Source organism: Silene latifolia, chromosome Y (genome assembly GCF_048544455.1).
Source record: "Silene latifolia isolate original U9 population chromosome Y, ASM4854445v1, whole genome shotgun sequence".
Taxonomy (NCBI): Eukaryota; Viridiplantae; Streptophyta; class Magnoliopsida; order Caryophyllales; family Caryophyllaceae; genus Silene; species Silene latifolia.
This window is the reverse complement of record NC_133538.1, coordinates 121,387,725-121,412,745: the sequence shown is the minus strand read 5'-3', so window position 1 is coordinate 121,412,745 and position 25,021 is coordinate 121,387,725. Positions and strand designations below refer to the sequence as shown.

The 25,021-nt window shown below is 37.6% G+C and overlaps 1 protein-coding gene across 3 annotated transcripts; it reads left to right on the top strand.

Moving 5' to 3' along the window:
• Positions 1–7,465: 7,465 nt before the first annotated feature.
• Positions 7,466–24,481, top strand: LOC141626743 (protein EI24 homolog). Of its 3 annotated transcripts, none has more exons than XM_074440409.1 (12): positions 7,468–7,717; positions 7,852–7,917; positions 8,395–8,545; positions 16,073–16,125; positions 16,905–17,027; positions 19,204–19,267; positions 19,456–19,541; positions 19,622–19,704; positions 20,954–21,030; positions 21,826–21,941; positions 23,820–23,914; positions 24,131–24,479. In XM_074440409.1, the coding sequence occupies exons 1-11, from the start codon at positions 7,587–7,589 to the stop codon at positions 23,854–23,856; spliced, it is 987 nt and encodes a 328-aa protein (XP_074296510.1). In that variant the 5' UTR covers positions 7,468–7,586; the 3' UTR covers positions 23,857–23,914; positions 24,131–24,479. The 3 variants fall into 3 exon arrangements, with proteins under 3 accessions (XP_074296511.1, XP_074296510.1, XP_074296509.1); XM_074440408.1 differs by having other exon boundaries at positions 7,470–7,717; positions 23,790–23,914; positions 24,131–24,478; XM_074440410.1 differs by lacking the exon at positions 21,826–21,941 and having other exon boundaries at positions 7,466–7,717; positions 23,790–23,914; positions 24,131–24,481.
• The last annotated feature ends 540 nt before the right edge of the window (positions 24,482–25,021 follow it).

The window sequence follows — 25,021 nt, the reverse complement described above, 5'->3', positions numbered from 1 at the left end:
CGGGATCAACAAGTACAAAACACAAATACTAAAACCTAATGTCAAAGAGCTAAAATAAGAGCTCAAGACTCGTCAACTAACAACAAACCCAACACTGCTTCACCCTTAAGTCCTTCTAGAGACTGTTTTAGGGAGACCTATCAAGGATCCTGGGGATTCCCCTCAAGATCATAACCAAAACTGCTTCACCCCCAAGTCCTTCTAAAGACTACTACAGGGAAACCTATCTAGGATCCTGGGGATTCCCCTCAAGATCATAATCAACACTGCTTTACCCCTAAGTCCTTCTAGAGACTATTACAGGGAGACCTATATAGGCTTCTGAGGATTCCCTTCAAGCTCGTAACATCACACCTTAACCTTTAAGGTCTAGACATGCGATTTTTATCCCAAATTATTTACCAACCATTTCATGCTCAAGCCACATCAAGTCTAAGACCCCATTCCGCACCACATTACAAGCCGTAACCCATCGGCCTAAACACCACAAAATACAAACTCCAGATTTTTATCTGTTAAACAAACCTATTATTACAAGGCTCCACATTCCATAATGTCGAAGCAATTTTCACCCTGACCCGGATATGAAGCCTTCAAAAACGTTGCTCCCCAGAACGGGACATGCCCATTTCATTCTTGGAGTCCACTTTTTAGTGTGCTCACATAACAAGAAACATTTTAACAAACTATGCCTCTTCGATTCATGATCAAGAGAGAATTATATCCAATCAACCTTCGAGTCACCAAACGGAATTTACCGTCGTGACCCTCAACTCCAGATTTTTATCTGTCAAACAAAACCATTATTACCAAGCTCCACATTCCATAATGCCGAAGCCATTTTTTACCCTGACCCAGATACGGAGTCCTCGAATACTTTCCTACCGAGAACGGGACATACCCAATCTACCCTTAGGGTCCACTTTTTAGTGTGCTCACATGATAAGGAACATTTTCACAAATTACACCTCTTCGATTCATGATCAAGGAGGAATTCTCTCAAGTCAATTTTTGAGTCACCAAACGGCTTTTACCGTCGTGACCCTCACACTTTAAGGTCCTAACAACTCGCTTAGGCACACACATTCAGAACTACGATCTAGCTTGATTTCACTTCACGTGAATACGTAGGCAGTCCTTCAAGGACACAACCATACACCTCAAAATCACTTTAAGGTCCTAACAACTCGCTTAGGTACACACACTTAGAACTACGATCTGGTTTGATTTCACTTCACGTGAATACGTAGGCAGTCCTTCAAGGACACAACCATACACCTCAAAATCAATTATCAAAACATACGCAGAACTACGATCTGGTTTGATTTCGCAAACACGTGAATACGTAGGCAGTCCTATTACAAGGGCACAACCACATACCCCTTTCAATCGCAACCACAACATCAATCCTCAAAAGCAGCCCACCCAGCCGCAAAAAATTAATCTTATACTTCTTTACTGGGGGCTTCTTCCTTAAGACGTCGCCCATTCCTTGTTTTGTCAAATTCTCACCTTCCCACTATGGGGCTTCTCTTTCAAGACGCCACCCGTCCTTTAACCTCAAACATATTTTGAGTCTCAACTACATTCTAAAATAAACCGCCCATAGTCTAGTGCTCGGTTCGGACGATGACAAGGTCTTGGTTCCCCTCTCCGAATCATCACAACTCGAGAAGGGATCTGAAACGAGCAAACACAGGCGAGGATGTCTGAAGAAGATAATCAATTCGTGTTCCCCAGCCGAGCGGACCTTCTACCTCAGGGATTTGATATGCATTGTCACCCTTTCTTGGCTAGGAGTTGCACTTACATGTGCAAAGTCTGTCAGAGTCACCCCCGTGTTGTGTCGACACTGACTTTGTGTCACGTTCACGACTGCCTATTTGTCAGTCTGTCAGTGTGAGTCTGCATGAGTTAGTATCCCAACAGTCACGTGTTTTCGATCTATCAAATCACGGATCTACGAGTAATAAGACTCAATTTTAAGCTTCACAACTTTCAAAACTTCTATCTCCCCTCGCGTGAGATATTACATGCTAGTTGCTTTTATGCTAACTACTCACATGCTTATGTGCTTACGTGCTTATATGCTTACATACCTACGTGCTCGTCTATGCGGCTGCGGATTTGTGTGGTCACTAACCATGCAGGTAATCTTGAGAAGACAAACACACTCCAACTAAGTACTGGGTTCTTCCCAACAAATGCCGACCCACCAAGTCCAAGGGCTTTAACCCCGTCGATTACATGGCATAAGCTACCTCCCAACAAGCAGCAACTCATATCCCCGGCGAGTCCTGAGAAGTTCCTAACTCCCCAGCGAGTGCCGATTTTCAAATGGAAGTCACACAGGCTATTTCCCAGAGTTGATCATTCGACCATCGATGGTTGGCGAGCCTCAAAACATATCACCTTCAACATGACTGGTGAGCCTCAGAATGCACCTTCAACATGGCGGGCGAGCCTCAGAACGTACCTTCAACATAGCTGGCGAGCCTTTGCACGCACACGAGAAGTAATTCAAGGATATATCCCGAAGATGCTTCAGATATAACTCCTTCCTATGGCTGGCGAGCCTCAAAACGCACCACCTTCAACACCGTCCGGCGAGCCTTTGCGCTCAAATGATTCAAGGACGTATCCCGAAGATGCCTCAGGTATGATTCTTTCTTATGGTTGGCGAGCCTTTATACATAGTCTAATGGACTTTAAACGACCCGCATCGAAAGTCGACGGACTCTAAAATGTTCCTGACGGCAGGTCCTTGACTCGAATCCCCGAGTCGCCTCGACGTCGCCCTTCCCGACGGCAGGTCCTTGGCTCAAACCCTTTTGAGTCGCCTCGACGTCGCATTGGTCTTCAGGTTGTAATCTTTGATTGACCTAGAGGCTATAATTTGACTTTTGCCATGTCCAAGCCTTAGTCAAAGTGGGAGCTCTGTAGATACCCAGTATCTGCACCTTCCAAAAACCACCCAATGATGATCGGACTATAACGTATTTTTGATATGCGTCGTGGATTGGCTATACATGAGACGGTTTAATGCACTACTCGAATATGAAAAATGATTTCAAAAATGGTTTTCTAACTTCATTTGCATTAAAATAACACTATTTAGAGTAAAAACCGTCTTCGGACCCAAAACCGACTCAAAAACCCGCAACTCGAGTCAACCTGAGTCAACCCGAGTCAACCCAAATCCCGAATGTCAAAAATAATGCCATTAATGCCTTTATCATGTCATTTCCATTAAAATGACCCTAATTAGAGTCAAAATCGTCTTCGGACCCAAAACCGACTCAAAAACCCGCAACTCGAGTCAACCCGAGTCAACCCAAATCTCGAATGTCGAAAATAATGCCATGAATGTCTTTATCATGTCATTTCCATTAAAATGACCCTAATAGAGTCAAAACCGACACCGGGCCAAAAACCGACTACAAATTCAAATCCCGACTCACACGGGTCAAACTCGAGTCAAGCACACAAAACACCTACCTCAAGTAACACCCAAAATCATCTTATTAGATGCCCATATTGTTACACGACATCTCATTTCAAGACCACGAATCAAACTAACCAAACAATGGATAGAGCAAAGGCCACGTCCAAATTGAAAGGGACAATACACCCATTTGTATCACAAGGTAGCTCGCGCCTCTTTAGGGTGTCTGCTTAGCCTCTAAGCAAACTCAACCGACCTACCATCCCACATTTCTCTATAAATACCAACCATCACACACCACAATACTCACGCGAGAGTCCGCCCCCTCCTTCTCCCTTAAAATTCTAGACCCGACTTCCTAGGTCACAAAATCGACACGTGTTTACGACCTACCAATCGTAAACACAAGCCTTACACATTTTGTTTGGTACCGTCCCCGTGCATTCGAACGACCCATTTGACCAACTCAATTCATCAAGCAACATGTTTTAATTAACATATTTTCAACATATTTTCAAAACAAAATCCTTTTTTAAGGCACTCTTTTAAACTTCTTTGATCGCAAGTAGTCACAACGAGAAAATCGTCTCTAAAGTCGTCTACCTTGCAAACATCAATACACGTAAGTTTGAGGGTGTAAATAACTCATTTATTTCATGTCTTTACTGTTTTTATGAGTTTATATGCATGAACAATGCATAACACGATTCAAATATAGGTTAGACGAGCCAAAACCAAGTTTTGGCCCGAGACAGAAGCCCTTTTGCTATGCAAAAAGGCTCGCGCCTCTTGTGGGTTATCGGGTCAAACTCATCCGTGTTTGTTCTCGTCTTTCCTCTTTATTTCTTTCTTATTTGCAATCGGTTTTTACCATTTCAAATGCTTCAAATCATTTTTTTATGACAAACTTTTTAGCCATAAATTATAAACACCCTTGGTTCCATATACCATGACGGTTTAATCCGTGACTCGGTGATATTAATTGGTTAATTACATTTTAAAGGAAATTCTTTTTCTTTTATTTACCATTTAAATTCATTTTTATGATAAATATATTTTGACCATTACAAAAAATCATCCTTGGTTCTTTATACCATGACGGCTTATTCCGTGACTCGATGATATTATTGGTTAATTACAAATTAAAGGGTATTTTAACCCCCTTTTATTTTACTTAGCATCTTTCTTATTTATTCACATTTGTAAACACATTAGTCATAATTCATAATCATCCTTGGTTCTTTATACCATGTCGGTTTAATCCGAGTACGATGACAAACTTGACTAATTACAAAGAAATGAACTTAACATATTTAGTTCAAATCAAACATTTTACATTTCTATTTGTAAACTATGCTTTTCAAACATGCAAATCTGACAATGAATATTACTAACATAATAGTAATTATTCCGAGTCATGCAAACAATACTTACAAATTATTTATTCACAAATACAGTTATAAATAACCTTTTCAACAACCAGGAGACGCCCCCTTGGGTCGGCTCATGGCTCGCGCCCCAAGAGGCTGTCTGTTTTCATATTTCAAAACCTGGGCAAAGCCATCCCCTCGGCAATAGGCTCGCGCCCCAATGGGGTTGGCTGGCACTGTTCTGTCCCATTTTGGTACTTGTCTAGGACGATCCCGATTACGGTTTATCCGAATACGTGACGGATCAGATTGACGAGTTTGCATTTTATACTTTGTCTTTTAAACACACTTTTTCAAATAAATGGATCGTGTTAAGCATCATAACCCGAATTTGGTAAATGAATGTTTAATTTCTGTTTTCACATACAAACCAATCTAAATCCAACTTTGACACCAATTTCTTGGTACATGCATAAACAACCGACTTAGGAAATATTCACATATTAGGTTAAGACTTTTGGATGCGCATTCATGCATTTAAACCGTTTTATCAACTTTTACACTTAAACAACCACGATCGATCAATAGAGGTCGCTAACGCGGGCGGGATTGGGTGTCCGATTAAAGGGCTTCCCAATACGTACCCTCACCTCTTACTCAGCACCTTTGGATAGTGGATGGCCTTATCCAGGGCGTACGAGAGTCATTTTAGGCATAGAATGCTAAAAGGGGGACGAGTCCTTGTCTTTAGTACCTATGTCAAACACCGCTTTTTGCGTTGATTGACCTAGGTATAAAGTGGATTCGAACGGGTTCCAAGCATCCCATAATTGCTTGGTGGTGACTCCAAAAATCTCTGCATCGTTTCGAGACCTTTGTCGAGACGAAACCGACCGATCTAATGCGATCCAGTCGATCGCTGCATGTCCACAGATTGGCTTGGCGTGCAGGTGGCCCGTGACTTCAGACCGGTAGGCGGCTCTCGCCCGCAGACCGGCTTGTGGCCCATGTCCACAGATGGTTATGGAATAAGCTTTGGAAAGTTCCGGTCTGGCCGCGCGTAATACTTTTCTTCTGGCAACATCGTAATGAAACATTGGCAACGAAAGCAAACATAGTTACTTGAATTGGAGGTGAGTCTTCTTCTTGTCCCTTATGTAATTTGTGTGTCGAGTTAAGTATTCATCTGTTTCGGGATTGTGGGGTAGCAAATTGGGTATGGGAGGAGTTGGGTTTGACGAGTGAGGAAACGGTTGGAGGGAGTAGTACCCGGGGTTGGGTGGAGGAGAGATGGAGGGAGATTGGGGCCGGGGAGTATGGGAAATTCATGCTAGGGTGTTGGGCGCTTTGGGAGCATCGGAACAAGGTGATCTTTGAGGGGGTGGATGTCAACCCGGAGACGATTATTCGGAGGGTGTGTGATGTTATGCATGAGTGTGAGGGGGTTTAGGAGTACGGGGGCAGGGGGCGGTGCACGAAGAATAAAAATGGGGGAGATGGTCGAGAGAAGGGTTGGAAGGCGGCTCCAGATGGGTATGTGAAGTTGAATGTTGACGCGGGGGTTAAAGATAGGGAGGGAGTTACTACGGGGATGGTGTGTAGGGATGGGAGAGCAAGGGTGTTATGGGGGGCTTCTATTACTAGGACAGAGTGCTGAGAACCGATAGTGGCGGAAGCTGTAGCTGCGCTGAATGGGTTGCAAGAAGCTAGAAGTAGAGGTGATCGTAACGTGATGGTGGAGAGTGATTGCTCACAGCTCGTTGACGCTCTACAGGAGAAGCGGAAGGGAAGAAGCATGTTCTCGCAGATTATAGATGATATTTTGATTATTTGTAATGATTTTCAGTCGGTTTTATGGTCTCATACGAGTCGTGTTAACAATTGTGTGACACACTCTTTAGCGCATATTACGCCTAGAGTAGTTGGGAGGATGGATTGGGGAGATGTTTTACCTCCGATTGCGAACAATGCTGTACTTTTTGATATTTCGTTATTAATTTAATACCCTTAGGGGATGTTTTCCTAAAAAAAAAATTTATTAATTGCTTGAGCTTGAGCCTGGATTATGTAATGAAATTTATGAAAGGCATAGATGATTCAAAATAAATTAAGGGGGCGTTTGGTTAGGAAAAGGGAAAGTGAAAGGAAATTAAAAAGGGGAAGAGAGGAGAAAGGTAAGGGATTACCTAAAACTTAACTAGTTGTTTGGTTACATAAAAAGAATGAAGTGTGGTGGGTTGTGGTTTGTTTTGGTGTGCGAGTGATGGTTTGGGTGGGGGTGGTTGTAATGGTGGTGGTGGCGTCATGGTGGTGGTGGCAATGGGGTGGTTGTGGTGGTGGTGATGGTGGTGGCGTTATGGTGGTTGTGGCGGTGGTGTTGTGACGGTGGTGTTGTGGTGGTGGTTTATGTGGGGTGGTTGTGGTGGTGGTCGTGGTGGCGTCTTTATGGTGACTGGTGTGGTGGGAGTTGCAAGTATGGTGGTAAGTAAATAAAGGTGGATGAAGGGTAACAAAGGTAATAAAATCTCCTAAGGAATTAGATAGATTGAGGGACCAAGGAAGAGAATTTCATTCTCTCGCCAACAAAGAAAATCAATAACTTTATTTCACTTTCCCTTTTTTATAGACCACCCACCAAACGCCCTTAAATCATTATATTTATATAATTTAAAAGTTTAAAACCAAACCTGTGAGTTTCAGGATTAAAAACTAGTTTATTTAGCAGAAAAAGAAGAGAGAAAGATTGGTGTTGGCGTGTTGATGTGTGTAAAATGGCAAGTAATAATGGAAGAGGAATAGTTTTAAGAAGAATAATCGAAAAATTGATAAAAGGGTCGTCTTTATGGTTGTATGGTTTGAAGGAAGCATGCTCTCTCCACAAGCCCCTCATCTTGTGTTACAGGTTCTATTCAGTTTTCATTACCTTATTTTATTTCTATCGTTCATGCTTAAGACGGATAATGTCCATTTATGGGTCTTAAATTAGAATTTGTGTTCATTCATATACTCAATACTACTGTTCAATGGATTTTACAGGTCCAGGGACCTCTTCATTCGGACTGCTCAATGCTTCCTCTTCAACGGATTCATTTTTCTCGGCAGGTAACAAACCTCTTTTTTTCTTTTCTGGCTTTCTACTGCTACCAATTACCAATTATAAAGTCTAGAAATTTGGGATAATTATTGTTGCAGTGATCGCCAATGATTGGACTGTGTTATGTTTTTAGTAGGGTTATATTCTGCTCAGGCATCGTCTGTTTCCGTCAACTATTGCTCAATTATTGCCCGTGTCTGGGATTTTACCCTTTACTTTTGCCAAAGTAATAAAAAAGTATTAGGAGCAGCGAGCCGTGTGGCGAGAAAGTGCTTGTTCGGTCCATACTTCTGTTTTTATGCTTATTTCAAAAGGCTTTCAAATCTATAAGTTCAGCTTAGCCATTTTACATCATTTGATCTTTCATTGTGGTGTTGCCTTGTTTTCTTTTTTATTTATTTTAATTAAAATCCAAGTTTTGGGACAGAGGGACTGTCTTCTGTGTCATTTACTTATAGTGAAGAATATTTCAATCTCTATTGCAGTGCATCTATAATGAAATCGTTTCTCATTCCGATGTTGCAATCAATATTGCCAGATGACTGTCCACATATGATAGTTCAACAAGTATGGCAATGTGGAGCAATTTGTCAACTCTACTCAACTGAGCGTAGTTTTCTTGAAAATCTCATCTATGTGAGTGGTTGTTTCTTGTGAAATTCTGATGAAAATTGTTGCAATATGTTAAACTATTAGTCGGTTTGTTGACATGAGTAATGAATTTACTATTTGATTAAGGGTGTGTTTGGATTGAGTGATTTGGAGGGAAAAGAAAGGGAGGGAGAGTAGGGATTGAAAATCCTTTGTTTGGATAGCAAATAAGGGTGGAGGGAAATGGAGGGGGAGAGATTTGGAGGGTTCCATTTTCCCTCCTCCAAGGCAAATCATAATCTCTCCACAATAGGCAAGATTTGGAAAGAAATTGTATCCAAACACCCACATTTCATTTGCCCTCCCCTTACCTCCCTTTCTCTTCCCTCCTTCCCCCTCCCCTTCCTTTCCCTCTACTTTTGCTATCCAAACACACCCTAAATGTATACATTGTCTTAAGCTTTACGCCTTGTTTGAATACCAAAAATGGAGGGAAAGGGAGGGCAGGGGGGAAGAAGGAAGGGAAAGGGAGGGCAGGGGGGAAGAAGGAAGGGAAATGGAGGAGGGTAGGGAAGGGGAGGTGGAATGATGGGTGAGAGTTTTCCCTCCAAATCTTTCCTATGTTGGAGGGGAAACATTTTGCCTTAGAGGAGGGAAATGGAGGGATCCATAATCCCTCCACCCCCATTTTGCTATCCAAACAATGGAAATTCTCTCCCTCCAAATCCCTCCCCTCCCTTTCCTTCCAAATCCTTCTATCCAAACAAGGCCTTAGTTTGACAAGAAGCTATACCACAGAACCTGGACAACATGACATTTTTGCTTGAATATATATTTTTTTGCCTAGAAATTAACAGGCAATAGAGGCAGTTGAATTCTCAAGAACTAGGAATGTTGGGCCATTTTGGAACTGTGTCATTTTAAATTATTATCAGTAGATTCTAAGGTTAAGTGAGAGGGTAAGGGGAGACTACAACCAAGTGTGCATTTTTTTCCCATTTATTATAGATAGACACATCTTCTACTCTAAATTATTATGCTACTAGATTTTGTGCCCGTGCGTTGCACGGGTTATAATATTGGTTCACTTCTCAATATTAACTAAAAAGGTAAGATATTGTGGATGACATGAACAGAAATGTGAAATTATTGTTAGAGTCAAATTTAATTTATCAACCTCTTTATTTTAAAAAATATTTAAATTTAAATTTTTGTTTTATATTTTTTAATTTAAATAATTATCTAATCAAAAATAATTTAATTCAGATAATTAATAATTGCATTAGCAATAATTATCCTCTTTATATATAGACAGAGTCCACATTGTACCTAAAATACATATTAAATCCAATTTTATTTAGCCTTGAATTTCATGCGTTTTTTTTTCCTATATTGTCTTGGTTTAGCAATTGGACAATAGTGTTATTATTGTATATTTTGGTTTAATTATAATTATTAACATGGCATAAAAAAAATGAATCATACTTTAATTTAAAGATACCAACTATATTATTATCAACAAAATTTGTGAAAATACACCCCTATATCAAGAAATCACTTTATAGACATGAAAAATATTTAATTTTAAACAGAGGAAATAAAATAACGTGAAGGTTTTAAAAATAAAAGTATTCATAATAAAATGTTATTCAACCAGCAACAACGTCTAAAACCCGAGGGAGTATAACTTAAAATTTTCACAAAAATAAATGGAACTAACAAATAAAGTTTTCTAGTGTCTACGTAAACATAGAAAATGAATTAGAATTATAATATGAAACAATTTGATCTATAAACATAACTACCACCAACATATATTTGCAGGGAACTTCATATTGACAATGTTTTTATAGGGAACTTAATGTTGCATTGTCTTCATGGATTTGTGCTTCTAAATTTCTAAGTATAGGCCTGATCATTATATTACCATATTTCGCATCTATATAAATGAAGTGTTACTTAATTCACTTTAATCTTATAATAGATGATCAACTCTTCTATAGGAGAGTCTTATAGCATAGGATTGACCCAATAGGAAAAACTCCCAAGTAAAAACATTGAGATATGAAGTTTTTGATTTTATTTTGATAACTTTTATACTCTATAATGAAAACTAACATATTTAAATATGTAAGTTATTAATTTAAAATATTAAGTTATTAAAATAAAGGTATTATTTCATATTTTTATTAAGTAATTTTATTAAGCCCTATGCTATTGGGTTAGTTTTACCTAAATATAGGAATAATTAGTTCCTAATACATGCACAATATCGAGTTATCGACCACGAACAATCACACTAAAGGTGATCTCTTCGGATGTTGGCTATTTTTCGACACGTAATGAGTGTATCCGCTCGTTACAAAAGTATAAAATCAAATTATGGAAGTATACAAAAACTGTAACGAAATAACGAAACAAATATCTTTGAAATAAGTATCATGGCATTATTGGTAATTAAAAGTAGTGATCAAAAGAAACAATAAATTGTGAGCATAATTTGATCGGACACAATTTATATAGCTGCAAGGAAGGAAGGGTCATTATGATAGAACTCTTTTAATCGTATGATTACAATCTTAAATAGTTTACTATATAAGATTCTGTTGGACTCTTATAAAAAATTTATCTTCTTAATTTTTATAATTTTACACAATATTTATTATACAAAAGTAGTAGCCAATGAAATCGCTTCAAAATATTCTCGGAGATCTTCACCGTCATTTATACGTCGATTATTGCGGATGAAGTCATCTTCTTCTTAACTTGAACATTGTGAAGATCGGTGTTCAACAAAACAATAAGATATATAACAGATTTCTGGAGCATGTTTATTTCAGTTGGATGAGTTTCCGCACCAGTTTTCATAATCACACGATCAATTTCTCGAGGTGTGTTTTGAAGATCCTCATTTGATAACATGCATGGTTTATATATATACCTACTTTGTAATTAGTGTTTTAGTTCTTAACAAATTCAAATGGAAAATAGATCTTTTGTCAATTGTGGTTAATTATAATATAATTATTATATCTTTTGCATTATCTGTGTGGCCAAATTTATATCTTTTCGTACATATTAATATTTAAAGTATATAGGTGTTTTACAAAAGTTGGAGACTCTAGAATTGCCTGAAAAAAGCCTCTTTTATATATATACTAGATTTAATGCCAGTGCGATGCACGTGCCATTTGTAGTATCTTATGCTATATATATGATCCAATCTCTGCCTACCAATAAACTTAAAAGATCTTTAAAAATTAGTTACTTTTGTTATATGACCTTGGCAAGTTTTGTCATCACTAAAATAACTAATTAACTCAATTTGGTTGATCTTAATGTAATTTGCCATTAATTATTTAAATTCATTGTTCCAATCAAACTTATCGTCTTTGAATCAATCCTACTACACATGTCCAATCTTAATTGTAAGTGATCGAAATAAATAACATAAGTTAACTTAATTAAAATCTCGAGTTCAAATTTATATGACAATAAAAACCGTTAAAGTTTTAAATGTAAGGTTCTCTTACACTCTTACTCATAAAATCTTACTCATAAAATCGTAGTTCAACACCACTCATAGTCTCATATACATAGCTAGGTGATAAGTTAGTCTTTCTTATAAATTCCTATACGAACATCGTACATGACTAAAGATCATAATAGAGTTCTATCCAATATGATCTATCAACAATGTTTTATAGCAAACCCTTTTAACAGTTTTACATAAACGTGAGTCATGCATTGCTCCTGATTCCTGCTACATATATATTGACATTTGATTCCAAAGATAATTGGATGATTAGCATGAATCTCGTTAACCAATTTTTAATATATTATGTAGTGTACCAGCCATCATATCTCCATTTGTGGAAGAGAGCGATTTGTTTATCTTCGGTCTCAATGTGGAATAGTTTGATACTCTCTTCTCTTTATTCCGGTTATTTGTTTAACTTTGGTTTTGACACAAACATTAAGAAAAGTAGATGTATATATTATGTATAATTAAATTACCTATACAAAACTTTTCTAATATAGAAAGATAAAAATATATATGAGATGTCCTAAAATAAAATAAACAGATAAATGACCAGGACTAAGAGAGTATTATATTGATTATTCATTCCACATCGCCCCTCTCAAGTCTCAATAATGTAAATGTAAGTCCTTTAAAATACGAAGTAATAAATAGAAAGACTATCCATATATCTAAAACATGTGCGTTATAGTGATTTGAGCATATTTAGACTCCTACACAATCTTAAAATACTACGGAGTACTTTTATGAATTATACATTGAATAAATCTCTTGAACATGCTACTCATATCGTTCCATCTTCATGATAAGGTTTTTGGAAGTAAAAATTTACAAATTAAGTAGCTTCATCCAAGGTTTTGTGTAAGTGTTAATAACAAATCTAAAAGAAACCCTTGTGTCGCAAGCCTCACCCAATAGTGTTAGATTGTCAAGACTTGTTGACTTTCCCTCTTTACTTCAATTTATCATGTATTCTTTTGCATCTCAAGTAATCGTCACATGTATGATCTTCGCAAGAAAATATAAGTATTAACCTGCGTTAGTAATGAGATCAAACCCTTATCAATAACATGGGCTTTTTTACACGAGAAAATGGTTCTTTTGTTGAGTTATAGTTAGAGGTGGCAAACAATGACACGACACGAAAACACGACACGAACCCGACACGAAGTTAATGGGTTTGGGTTTGGGTTGAGCCTTAATGACCCATTTATGTAAGTGGGTCGACACGAACACGACACGAAATTTAATTGGGTCGGGTTTGGGTTGAGCTCTCTAAACACGAACCCGACACGAATGACCTATTTACTAAATTAATCCTAATTTTTCTTGATTTTCCATCGCATAAATATACTTACACTTTCTAAATATAGACAAAACACGAAAACCCGACACGAACCCGACACGAAATTAACGGGTTAGGGTTGAGGCTTGATGACCCATTTATGTAAGTGGGTCGACACGAACATGACACGAAATTTAGTTGGGTCGGGTTTGGGTTGAAGTGTTCATGACCCGTTTACATGTGAGACGAACACGAACCCGAAACGACCCGATCTGTTTGCCAGGTCTAGTGATAGTGTTAATTATTCGTTACGTTAAAAACCAAGTTTGGAAAAGGCATATGATAGGGTACCAAGAGAAGTACTTTGGTGGGCTTTGGCGAGAAAAGGCGTGTCGCGAAAATATATTGACCTCATAAAGGACGTATGGGGGGCTAGTGCAAGTGCGAGTGTTCGCACTAATGTTGGGAGAACGGAAGAATTTCCTATTACCATCGGGGTGCATCAAGGTTCCGCACTTAGTCCTTTTCTCTTTGCTATAGTTATGGATGAGTTGACAAGGGATATTCGGGACGACATCCCTTGGTGTATGATGTTTGCTGATGATATTGTGTTGATTGATGAGACAAAAGAGGGGTGGAGAGAAAGTTGGAATTGTGGAGGCAGACTTTAGAGACTCGTGGGTTCAGCCGAGCGGGAGTAAGACCGAGTATTTGAGGTGTCGGTTCACTAAGGTGGCGGGGTTGAGATCGACAGAGGCGGGGAGTATTATTTTTTATGGGAATGTTGTTGAGGGTTCGGATTTCTTCAGATATCTAGGATCTATTATTCAAAAAGATGGGGAGTTAGACGGAGATGTGGCTCACAGAATTAAAGCGGGATGGTTGAAATGGAAGAGTGCTTCAGGGGTTCTATGCGATAAAGATATGCCCCAAAGATTAAAGGGAAAATTTTATCGCACGGCAATTAGGCTGCCTTCTACTTTACGCTCCGAGTGTTGGGCGTGAAGCATTGTCACATTCAAAAGATGAGTGTGGCGGAGATGCACATGTTGAGGTGGATGTGCGGACATACAAAGAAAGATCGGTTAAGGAATGAGGTGATTAGGGAAAAGGTAAAAGTGGCGCCAATAGAGGACAAGATGATGGAAAACCGACTAAGATGGTTTGGCCATGTGAGAAGGAGACCTATGGACGCTTTTGATTAGTTAGTTAGTTAGTTAGGAGACCGGAGACTTGGAGAACGAGAAAAAAGGTCCCTGGGAGGCGAGAGGAGAAGAGAGACAGACATGGTTGAGAGTGATAGAGCACGATATGAGAGTTCTGGGGCTTGAGGAGAGTATGGTGACGGTGAGGGCACAATGGAGGGAAATGATACATGTGGATTTTTAGTATTTGATGTTTTTTGACAGATTTAGTGTTTTTTTTTTTATTTAATTTAAAGAAATTAATTTATTTATTTTTCTCCCCTTTATTACACTTTTTTACCAACCACTTTCTTATAGATTTTACCTGGTTCATTCCGGATCTTTAACTCTATTTCGGTTTTTAAAAATCGTTGTAATCTTTTCTCTCGATTTAAATTTGAAGTTTTTATAAAAGAAAGACAAAATTCGATTTTAAAAACCCCTAAGTTCACCTTGACTTTCCATTACATTTTCGTTCTTCCTTTTTGTTTTTCATCTTTCCTTTTTTTATTCGCATTTTGAGGCGTGCGTTCACCCATGGACGGTTCGAAAAGATGATTCATGTCAGCCGACCCCAAATCATTTTGGGATTAAGGCTCTGTTGTTGTTGTTGTTGTTAAAAACCAAGTTTATGGTGACTTGATGAGACTGTTAATGTGTAATTGTGAAATTTAACAACCCTTAAAATTAAAAGACTATAATGTTAATAGGATGAAAAAGAAACCTCAAATATAACATAAAAGGTAAGATTTACACATTCAACAAAAGTGACAACTTACTTTTCGAGTTTCGTGATTCCGCAAGTAGTAACTTAAGGCCATATTCTTGAACTTTTCCTACTAATTTTAATCTTTAGCCACATTCTTGAACTTTTCCTACCAATTTTGCTTTGCTCAGCTAAAAGCTTCATATGCGATAGCATACGTCCTACAAATAGAAGGGCAGAATAGTTACAATCATCCGAAAACATCAAATATAACACGAATGGTATAAAAGGACTAAAAGGATAAAACAATCAAAATACATAAAAAATAATGATAATAATAATAATAATAATAATAATAATAATAATAATAATAATAATTCACTATAAGCTACAAAGTCTTACGGAGTATATATAAACAATATAATGAAAATATGGAGAGTTAATTTAGACTCATGGGTAATTGGGTAGAGTATATATAGCAGACTAAAGAGAGAAATTTTATTAAGATAGAGGTAGACATATTTGAGTCATCTTAGGCTTCTTTAAGCACCGTTATTCGTAGTCAACTTTGGCGTTTAATTTGTTGTTGCTTACAAACTTCATCTTTAGTCTTATTTTAATTTTAATTTGTTTAAATTATTTTATTTATTTTCTTTTTACGGGACATTGTATATATTATCTTTTGCTTTACGTATTTCACAAAGTTTGGACTCTCTAGAATCGTTCGAAAAAAGCTTTCTTTATTAATATAGATAGATATATTGATTCTTATTTTATTTTGTTTATGGGACTGTCTTCTACACTATTTTGCTTATTTGAAGCTACTGAGTTTGATATTTCCACCCCATTGTTTCAGTTATGCTGGTTCTTTCCGGTCTACGTATTCAGCTTTGTTCTCAGTACTATATGGTGAGTTTTAATTTGATCATTTTAGCCATCTGATTACTGTACTGTGCACTCTAGATTTATGGCGGGGACATTTTGAAATATATACTATTAGTTGATATTGTGAAACAAAGTCAATTAATTTAATGTGCATATTTCTGTCCTATTAAGATGAGGTAAAGATGATGAACTGTTCCTGTATTCTTTAATTTTTTGTTTGCAATTATTTCTGCTACGATGAGTGACATATATGTCTTCCATGGTTTGGAATTATAGAAATCTACTGATGTGCTTTGGGCGATATTTAGATGTAATGACTCCTCATCCACCGCCTCTCTCGCCCTCGTCCTCTCCCCCATTTGCTAAGTGTTGCTGGGTGGGTCGTTAGTCCATACCATTTCTCTCTCTCTCTCTCTCTCTCTCTCTCTCTCTAAGTGTTGTTGGGTGGGTCCGTGAGTCGTCCTTCCCTCTCTCTCCCCACTTTTGGTAAGTGTTGTTGGGTGGGTCCGTGAGTCCATACTTCATAATTCCATACCATCTATTTATATAGTTAGTCATTTACAGGATCAATATATTTTTTTTTATATCATGTAGAGGAATGTATGTTACGCTTCCTTTCTATTATTACGGTTTAGTCTAGGGATGACTGAAGTTGTGGACAGGAATAGATGTAAATGTTTTTGTGAAAAATAAAAACACCAAAACTGTAGAAGCGATTTACTGGTTCCAATACTGTCAGAAAAATAACAGTTTCTTTTTACGTTATAGTTATAAGGCTGCTTAACCTTATATGTTTATTGTAGGTACAATGAAATAGCTCGACACGGGTTCGTTGCTATGGGGAAGTACAAGGCTTCAGCACCAAAAGACACAGGTGGAAAGGATGCACCGACTTCAGCTTCAGATAAGCCTGGTGGCTTTGGAGGGTAAAATTTATGTTTTATTTACAATTGCTTTTTTTTTTAAAACAAAAATATATGATCTATTGAATTGGTTCGACTATATATATTCAGTTAGAAAGATCTTACATTCACAATACTAAGTCAGGGATAATTTGTTGGACCTGTCAAAAGTCAAAACATGACTCCTCAAAAACCTTTGTTTTTTTTCTAAGTCAGGTTAGAATTTGTTGACCTAGAAACGGTTAGGAGTTAAACCCTACTCTAATGACCGTAAATTCTAACTAAGTTAATGCAATTTGTGTATCTTAGAATGAAAAATTGAATATAATATTGGAGAAAATCTTTTTTTTTTTTTTTTTTTTTTTTTTTTTTTTTTTTTTTTTTTTTTTGTGTACAATGTATCAGACTATTTGGTAAATTTTTTTTGGTTTTGGTTTTTTTTGGTCGTATAGTTATGAAATTCCTATAGATTGATTGGAGGTTCTACCTATCCTATGACAAGGGAAGGGATTCAATGGCTGTGTAACAATGTTTTATTCATAATTTGAATGGGGCAAATGTTCTGTATGACTGTATGTTGCGTTCTATGTTGCGCCTATCAACGATAAGATGTGGAAGCCTCATCTATGGTCGTTTGTGTATGTTAGACTTGGAATATCCCTTTGGTTGGATACAATATTAGAAGGGGAGGCAGAGGGGAGGGAGAATGGAGTAAGTTTTCTTCAAATTCTTTCGTATGTTAAAAGGATTTTAATTTGCCTTGTAGGACGGGAAGTAGATCCTTCCATTTCCCTTTCCTCCTACCCAATTTCCCATCTAAACAATGGAAATTGTGACTTATTGGTTGGGAGGATTCAAGGATGACAAAATGAATGGATTGTAAGCGCCAAGGAAGGCAAAAAAATCTTCGTGAAGGTGACTGAAGGTAATAGATTGCTTGGAATTGGATAAATGACATCGAAAAGGATTGAGTGGAGGGAGAAAATTTTTGTAAAAAAATTTAAGCTAATTGATTGAATTACGGCGAAATGAAGTTGTTGTAGGGCTGAGAAAGACCTCCATAAAACTTGATAAGGGTAGTTGAGAGTTCATACAAATCTACTTGGTAGTGAAATACACTCGTCTTGATTTAACATTGATTTTGATTGGGAAAATATTCCTGGGCTTGCTGCTCTTGTGGTAAAATGGTCCTGTCTAGGTAGTTGACACGACAATGACTGGTACCAATACTCAAAAGTCAAAAATATGAGTCCAATACAGTGTTCTCTTGCTTATATTTGGGAACATCGTGGTTTGCGGCCATCATGTAATGAGAATCGGTAAATCCTGTCGGTGCTATATGTTTTACCGCTATTTGTTTTTTGACCATGGCTGATTAACAGTTGTGGCTTGGCTCTTTTCGGTACTTTGTAATTTTTATATACTAATAAAAGTGTACGTGGTTAATGCCAATAAATATCTGGTCTACACCATGCAGTGCACCTAAACTTTGGGAAATAGATTATTAACTCAATAAAGGGTAGAGAGTATCTGCCATCAGACTTAAAAGTGATCCATTCAGTTAGAATCACTAAATTTGTGTATGAAACAATAATTAAGGCGGTGGAAAGTAGGAAGGATAAAAATAGCAATTGGCCATATTGTAAGGCAGGTGGATGGGTGAACGTAGCGAACCCACTTGCTATTGTAAGGGTGTTTTGGTCTTTTCTTTATAAATTTCTATCTATAATAGGAAATGTAGGGAATTGTTTATAATTGACCAAAAAGGAAAATGTAGTGAATTCAACCGAATGGTTGAACTACTCTTGAATTATTTTCTTTATACGTTTCTTAAGGTTTCACTCGTTCCACTTTGGTGACATGAGATTTGAGATATTTTCAACTTTGGTGACCTAAAGTGTGATATCACATTTTTTTTTTTTTGGGAAAATTATGCTGGAAATGGTCACTACTTATATAGATGAAATTTAACTAACTTAGGTCACCAAAGCGAATTTTTTTGAAACCTCATGGTACCAAAGTGGGAGATAACTCAATTATCAGGTCACCAAAGTGACATTAGTCAACCCAAAGGTAACTAAGTGGAGTTTTTCCTTTATTTTAATAGTCTCAGTACTGATAACAAAGCTACTTTGATGTTAGGTAGTGGTATCAGTGTTTTCTTACTGCAAAATCCTTTTTTATTGATATTTACCTCCAGGGTCATGATTGGAATAGGAGAGCAAAGTTACTCACTCCTCCTTCTGAGCTTCTTTCTCCTGGAGGTGAGATTATTACCGTGACTTACTGACATATCTCACTTCTCATTGTTTTTCTGCTGCTTTTATGTATTTTTTTTTTTTTTTTGGCTTAGAAGAAGTTATCTCGATCTAAGCAGATGCTGGCCACTTCTTAAAACAACAAGTTTTTCAGCTGATTTAATTTTGCATTTACTGTTCTTAAAACATTTCAGGCTTGTGCTGCGGGTTTCATACCCTACATTGGGCAAGCTATCAAATTCTTGCTTCTTTGTTGGATGTATGGATATTACAGTTTTGAGTATGTTTTCACACCTCTTCTACATTTCCATGGCTCTAGGATCAACATTTGGTTTCATCGTCAACAGTGTTACACTGCAGATATAAATGGAATCTTTCTGAAGTGACTCTTGACAGGAGGCTGGATTTTTTTGAAACTAATTGGGCATTTTTTGCTGGTTTTGGTATGTCTGCTTTCAATCATAGTGACAATTTTTGCGTACTTTGTGCGTATCTTTCTTTGAGGGACATTTTGCTTTTCTGCTTCTCAAAGTTACTTGCTTCTTTAATGCTTTTCTGCTTTTCTGCTTTTCAAAGTTACTTGCTTCTTTAATGCTTTTCTGCCTCTCAAAGTTGCTTGCTTCTTTAAGGATGTTTGGCTGTGTAGCGGGAGGAGCAGGAAGGGTTTGTGGTGGAGGAACTAAGTGAGTTTTGAATTAAGTGAGATGGGGCAGGGCCAATAATGGTTGAGGGGATTGGCTGAGGATGTTGAAATGGGCTGACTGAGTGAGATGGTGGATTGGTGGTAGATGTGGTGAGTTAGGGGTTGTTATTAGTTGGATAGCCAAGTTTGAAGAAATGAGTTTAAGAAGAGTGAGGGTTAGTAGTTCGATAATTTGGTGGGAAAAATCATCAACATGTGGTTGACAAATAGCTCTTCACTTTTGAAATCGAACCTTTTCACTCCAAGCATCTCCCCTAAAAGCTTGTTCCCAAATAAACGAAGGAGAACGTTTGAGATCTTAGACTACTGATTGAGGCCAAAAAAATTATTTGGCAAACAAGGAGAAAATATTTCCATGCAATCATCCTGAGTGTAATTACTATGCTGGCCTTCATATAGGTTAGATCTCGGCTCTTATGTTTATGCTTTAGTAGGTAGTAGAACTGTCTCTTCCCTTGTAGCATTGTGTAGTAAACCTTTTGGGGGGTATGTTGAGGTTAGGATGTGGTGATTTTTGTTAACTCAGTCTAGCATACTGTCTGCCGTCAGTATGGTATTTTGGTATCATTGTGAAAAGAGCATTAACGATTTGCATCTATTGAAAATGAAACTTAGAAGGGTTGAAAAGTAGATGACCAATTCTTCTGTTTCAACGTGTAATGACCAAGTTCTTTTCTTTTACTTATTTGAACTGTTGTCCATGCGAATTGCAATTTTCTTCCTTAAAGCAGGACCACCATTGGTGGATTGCAAATTTCATATGCCTAATTCTGAAAGCTTACAAGTATCTATGATAAACCTCTATTTATTGGGTTAGGGCTAGGTGACATGGTGAATTGGTGATATCACATAATCTTGGAGGCCTGGTTCATCAGTATCATCAAATGCTATCGGACTATTCAGAAGCCCATGTGTTAAATACTTTTTGTTTTGTTTCTTAGACTTCAATTTCTGATTGTTAATCGTTTATGGCTTGTGGTTTTTTTAAGGAACTCCATGTGCATTGGTCATTTTCTCATTCCCCACTCTGGAGAGCTCGGCGGTCATGGCAACACTTTTTCCTTTGGTATGCCTTTACTTTCCGCTAATCCTTATACTGGGATTTATTCTTTTCCCAAGCAATGTATTCCTTGTAGATACTAGATAGCATGTCCTGAATAATGCGCTACTTAGATACAGCAATGTGGTTTAGCATGATGCGTTGAAGCAGCATAAAGAGCGGCTAAAATTTGTTAAGTTTGATTGTACGAGACTGACATATGTTAGATTTAAGGGGAAGAGCAAATCCCAACGCCCTTTGTTCAGCCAGGCGCCGGAGCATCAAATAAAGTGTGAACATTCAACCAAAAGCATTTTAAGGATCGCCAATAGCTAAGCATTGTGGCCATCACAGTTCCAGCTACGTATGGCTGGCGTACAACCTACGGGCTTCTTAGCCAAAATAAAGAAAAAAGGATACCTGGCCCGGAATTCTTATTATCTACGTCTAGACAAACTCAAATTGTCTATGACTTTCCATAATCCTTTCTTCATCTTTACTCCTTGTTATAAATTTCCATTTTCAGTGGAGCCATAGACCCACTATTCTTTGTACTGTGAAGTAGCAGTCATTACAGTAGTTCTCTTTGCATTGACCCATCGAGTAATTCTCTTTGGGTTTTTTGACCCCCCTTTACTCCGCCATTTGTATGAGCCTTTACGTCTTTGAGGCATTGGAGTAATGTTTTTTTAAATCATTGTTAAAACATATTTTAGCACTGGAGGCGCTGTGCGTAGCTCTGGTAGCCTTCCCTTTGAGATCAGCAAATCAAAATAATAAAACTGACTTCATAACTATATCTCACATACTTTCTTTATCTAGTTTGTTTTGACAGCAACTGGATCAGATGCTGATCATCTTATACGGTCTCCAAAGAAGCAGTGGCTTGGTGCAGGATTGGCTAGAGTTCCTATATTTTGTGCTGCTGATACTCTCTCGTAAACTCCACTTTTTATGTGTTAATTTCTGTGCCATGCTCAGCTATATTTATTTATCTTACCTAACTGGATGCTTAGAGAATTCGAAATGTGTCAATTAAAGAAAAATAATATAAAATGAGAGGGTTGTGGGCTGGGAAGTTCTTGTTCATTGGAGCTGGTTCTAGATATATTCGGCGTTTACAACTCTGAACTGGCTTAGGACTTTACTATTTTTAATAAACTGTCTCCATTAAAGAGAAAAAAAAATTAAATGTGAGGCTTGTGGGATGGGAGTTCTTGTTCATTGGAGCTGGTTCTTGATATACTGGCCGTTTACAACTCAGAATGGGTTAACCACTTACTATTTTTGATAAACTCAGAATGGGTTAACCACTTTACTATTTTTGATAAACTCAGAATGGGTTTACCACTTACTATTTTTGATAAACTCAGAATGGGTTTACATAGAGGGTTCCATTTTTTTCCCGTTAAAGCCAAACGAATAATGAATCATTGGCTCCGTGCTTTTATCATATATGACGTTTATAAATATTGAATTCCTCAAAAATTCCAGATTGAAATGGTTAGTTTTTAAGAGTGCTTGATTGTTCCCTTAGGTCTTGTTTGGATAGAAGGATTTGGAAGGAAAGGGAGAGGAGGGATTTGGAGGGAGGCAATTTCCATTGTTTGGATGGCAAAATGGGGATGGAGGGCTTTGCAGGGGAGGGAAAATGGATCCCTCCATTTCCCTCCTCCAAGGGAAATTGTTTCCCCTCCAACATAGGAAAGATATAGAGGGATAACTCTCACCCTCCATTCCACCTCCACTTCCCTTCCCTCTTTTTCCCTCCCCTCCCTTTCCCTCCATTTTTGGTATCCAAACAAGGCTGTTTGGATGGAGGGTTTTGGAGGGAAAGGGAAGGGGGGGGAGAGTAGGAGATTTAAAACCCCTTATTTGGATAGCAAATCAGGGTGGAGGGAAATGGAGGGGGAGATATTTGGAGGGATCCATTTTCCCTCCTCCAAGTCAAATCGAAACAAGGCCTAAGGGCTTGTTTGGATGGTAGGTTTTGGAGGGAAAGGAAGGAGAGGGGAAGGGAGGAATACAAAATTGTTTGTTTGGATAACATGTGGGGTAAGAGGGAAATGGAGGGATCTATTTTACCTCCTCCAAGGCAAATGAAAATCTCTCTACCATAGGAATGATTTGGAGGGAAATTTTATCCAAACACCCATCCTCCATCCCCCCTTCCTTTCTCTCCCCTCCCTCTCCGTCCTATTTGCTATCATAACAAGCACCCGGTCATTCAATCTTGATGAATTATGATAGACTTGACTGGCTCCTTCTAATATTACCCGGTCATTCAATCTTGATGCAGCTTTTAATATTAATACCTGGTCATTCAATCTTGATGTAATTTACAGGAGCCTTTGAGGCACCTGGTAGTGTTGCTGTATCTCCTACTTGTGATTTTAGAATCCCTATGGCTGCCGTAAGGTCGTCTCATGTTAAGATTACAAGATAGAAATACCCTTCTGAAAATGTGATAGTCTTTCGGGCTTGTTTCATTTGATTGAATATAAATTAATAAAGAAAATGACAAATCATTTGGCAAAATAAAACAGGGTTATAACAATTTTCCTAGGATAGAGGGAGTAGAAACATTCGAATTTAGTGTGGGGTCATTTTCTTGAGTCAAGTGAAAGTAACACTTCTCCATCTAGCCAATGGACAAGGTTCCACCTATTCATTATATTGTACAACCTGACATTTCGTGATCAAATGTTTTCAAATTATAAATTTTTGCAACAAAAAAGCTTTTTCTATAGAGTAATTGTGTAATAATTCGGTTATCTATCTTGTAGGATAAAGGTCTTGTCTTTTCTCCCGTTTAGACAGGAGCAGCAGGAAGCAGCAGATAAGGCACTCTAAGAACACAAATTCTAAGAATTACTCAGAATGTTTAGACCCAATTCCGAGCATGACTTGTGTAAGTTTGTTTTGTATTTTTGCGAGTCTTTGCTAAATTGTGGCTGTAGCCTCTAGGTGATGGTGTCCCATTCAGTTACTGGAGGCAGTTATCCGTGATTCCTTGTCTCTCCTTATTCCTCTTACACCTCTCGCCCATTGGGGAAGGGAAACGACAAATTTTTTTTTCGTTACTGATAAACTTTGCTTAACTAATTTTGCCACCTGCTTTGGGCAGGTTTGACATGGATACGCTTGCATTTTCTGTAAACTCAATCTTTGGAATGCCCGGAGATTTTAAGTTCGAGTGGAAATGATGCTAGGAAACAATGTGGAGAAGAAGGGGTCCGAAACATATTATTGTTGGTTTATTTATTATTATTATTATTATTATTATTACTATTATTATTATTATTGGTGGGACATTTATGGAATTATGGGCCTTTCTCCTTCCGATGTGAAGAACTGAAATGCAAAAATCCATGTAAATACGACACTTACAAATGATAGGTATAATCGAAAACAAATATAATGGAAACCAAAGAAAAATAATTTTCTTATAAACTAGGACTTCAAAACAGCATCTGACAATTCGGCTCGTCCTATTATCGCTATCTTCATGTAGCTTTTGAGAGGATACTTCATTTGATTTATGAGATAAAATTTACATCTGATTGGGTCCAAAGATTGTTGACAAATCACTAGTACCCTTTGAAAGAACACCCTAATACGAACCATCAACGAACTATACTCTTGATTATTATTACTGATGAGACTAAACCTACGAATAAATGAAAAAACCCTGAAATAAGGGACAAAAATACGAACTAGTTTTGACCATATTACCGATGAGCCATTACTTTTTTATATACAAAGCTTACTCTTTCGTATCACTTTTTCTACTCTGCTTCGTCCTTTTCTCTTATCTCTTCACTCAAAACCCCATTTTGAATTGTTTGATTTTGAATTGTTTGATTAATGTCACTTTTCCAACTTTCTGTATACTGAAATCCATGTAGCACCGAAACAGATACGGATATGAACACGGATACGAATTGAACGAGTGAACACGGCATCCTATGAAGTAGGACACGTGACATGTTTTTTAAAATCACAAATTGTTGTATAG

Excerpts from the sequence above, each read along its gene's own strand:
- LOC141626743 (XM_074440408.1), top strand. The coding sequence starts at position 7,587 with ATGGCAAGTAATAATGGAAGAGGAATAGTTTTAAGAAGAATAATCGAA. Across the intron at positions 19,542-19,621 it reads TATGGATATTACAGTTTTGA|ATATAAATGGAATCTTTCTG; the intron begins GTATGTTTTCAC and ends GTTACACTGCAG. Across the intron at positions 19,705-20,953 it reads GGCATTTTTTGCTGGTTTTG|GAACTCCATGTGCATTGGTC; the intron begins GTATGTCTGCTT and ends GGTTTTTTTAAG.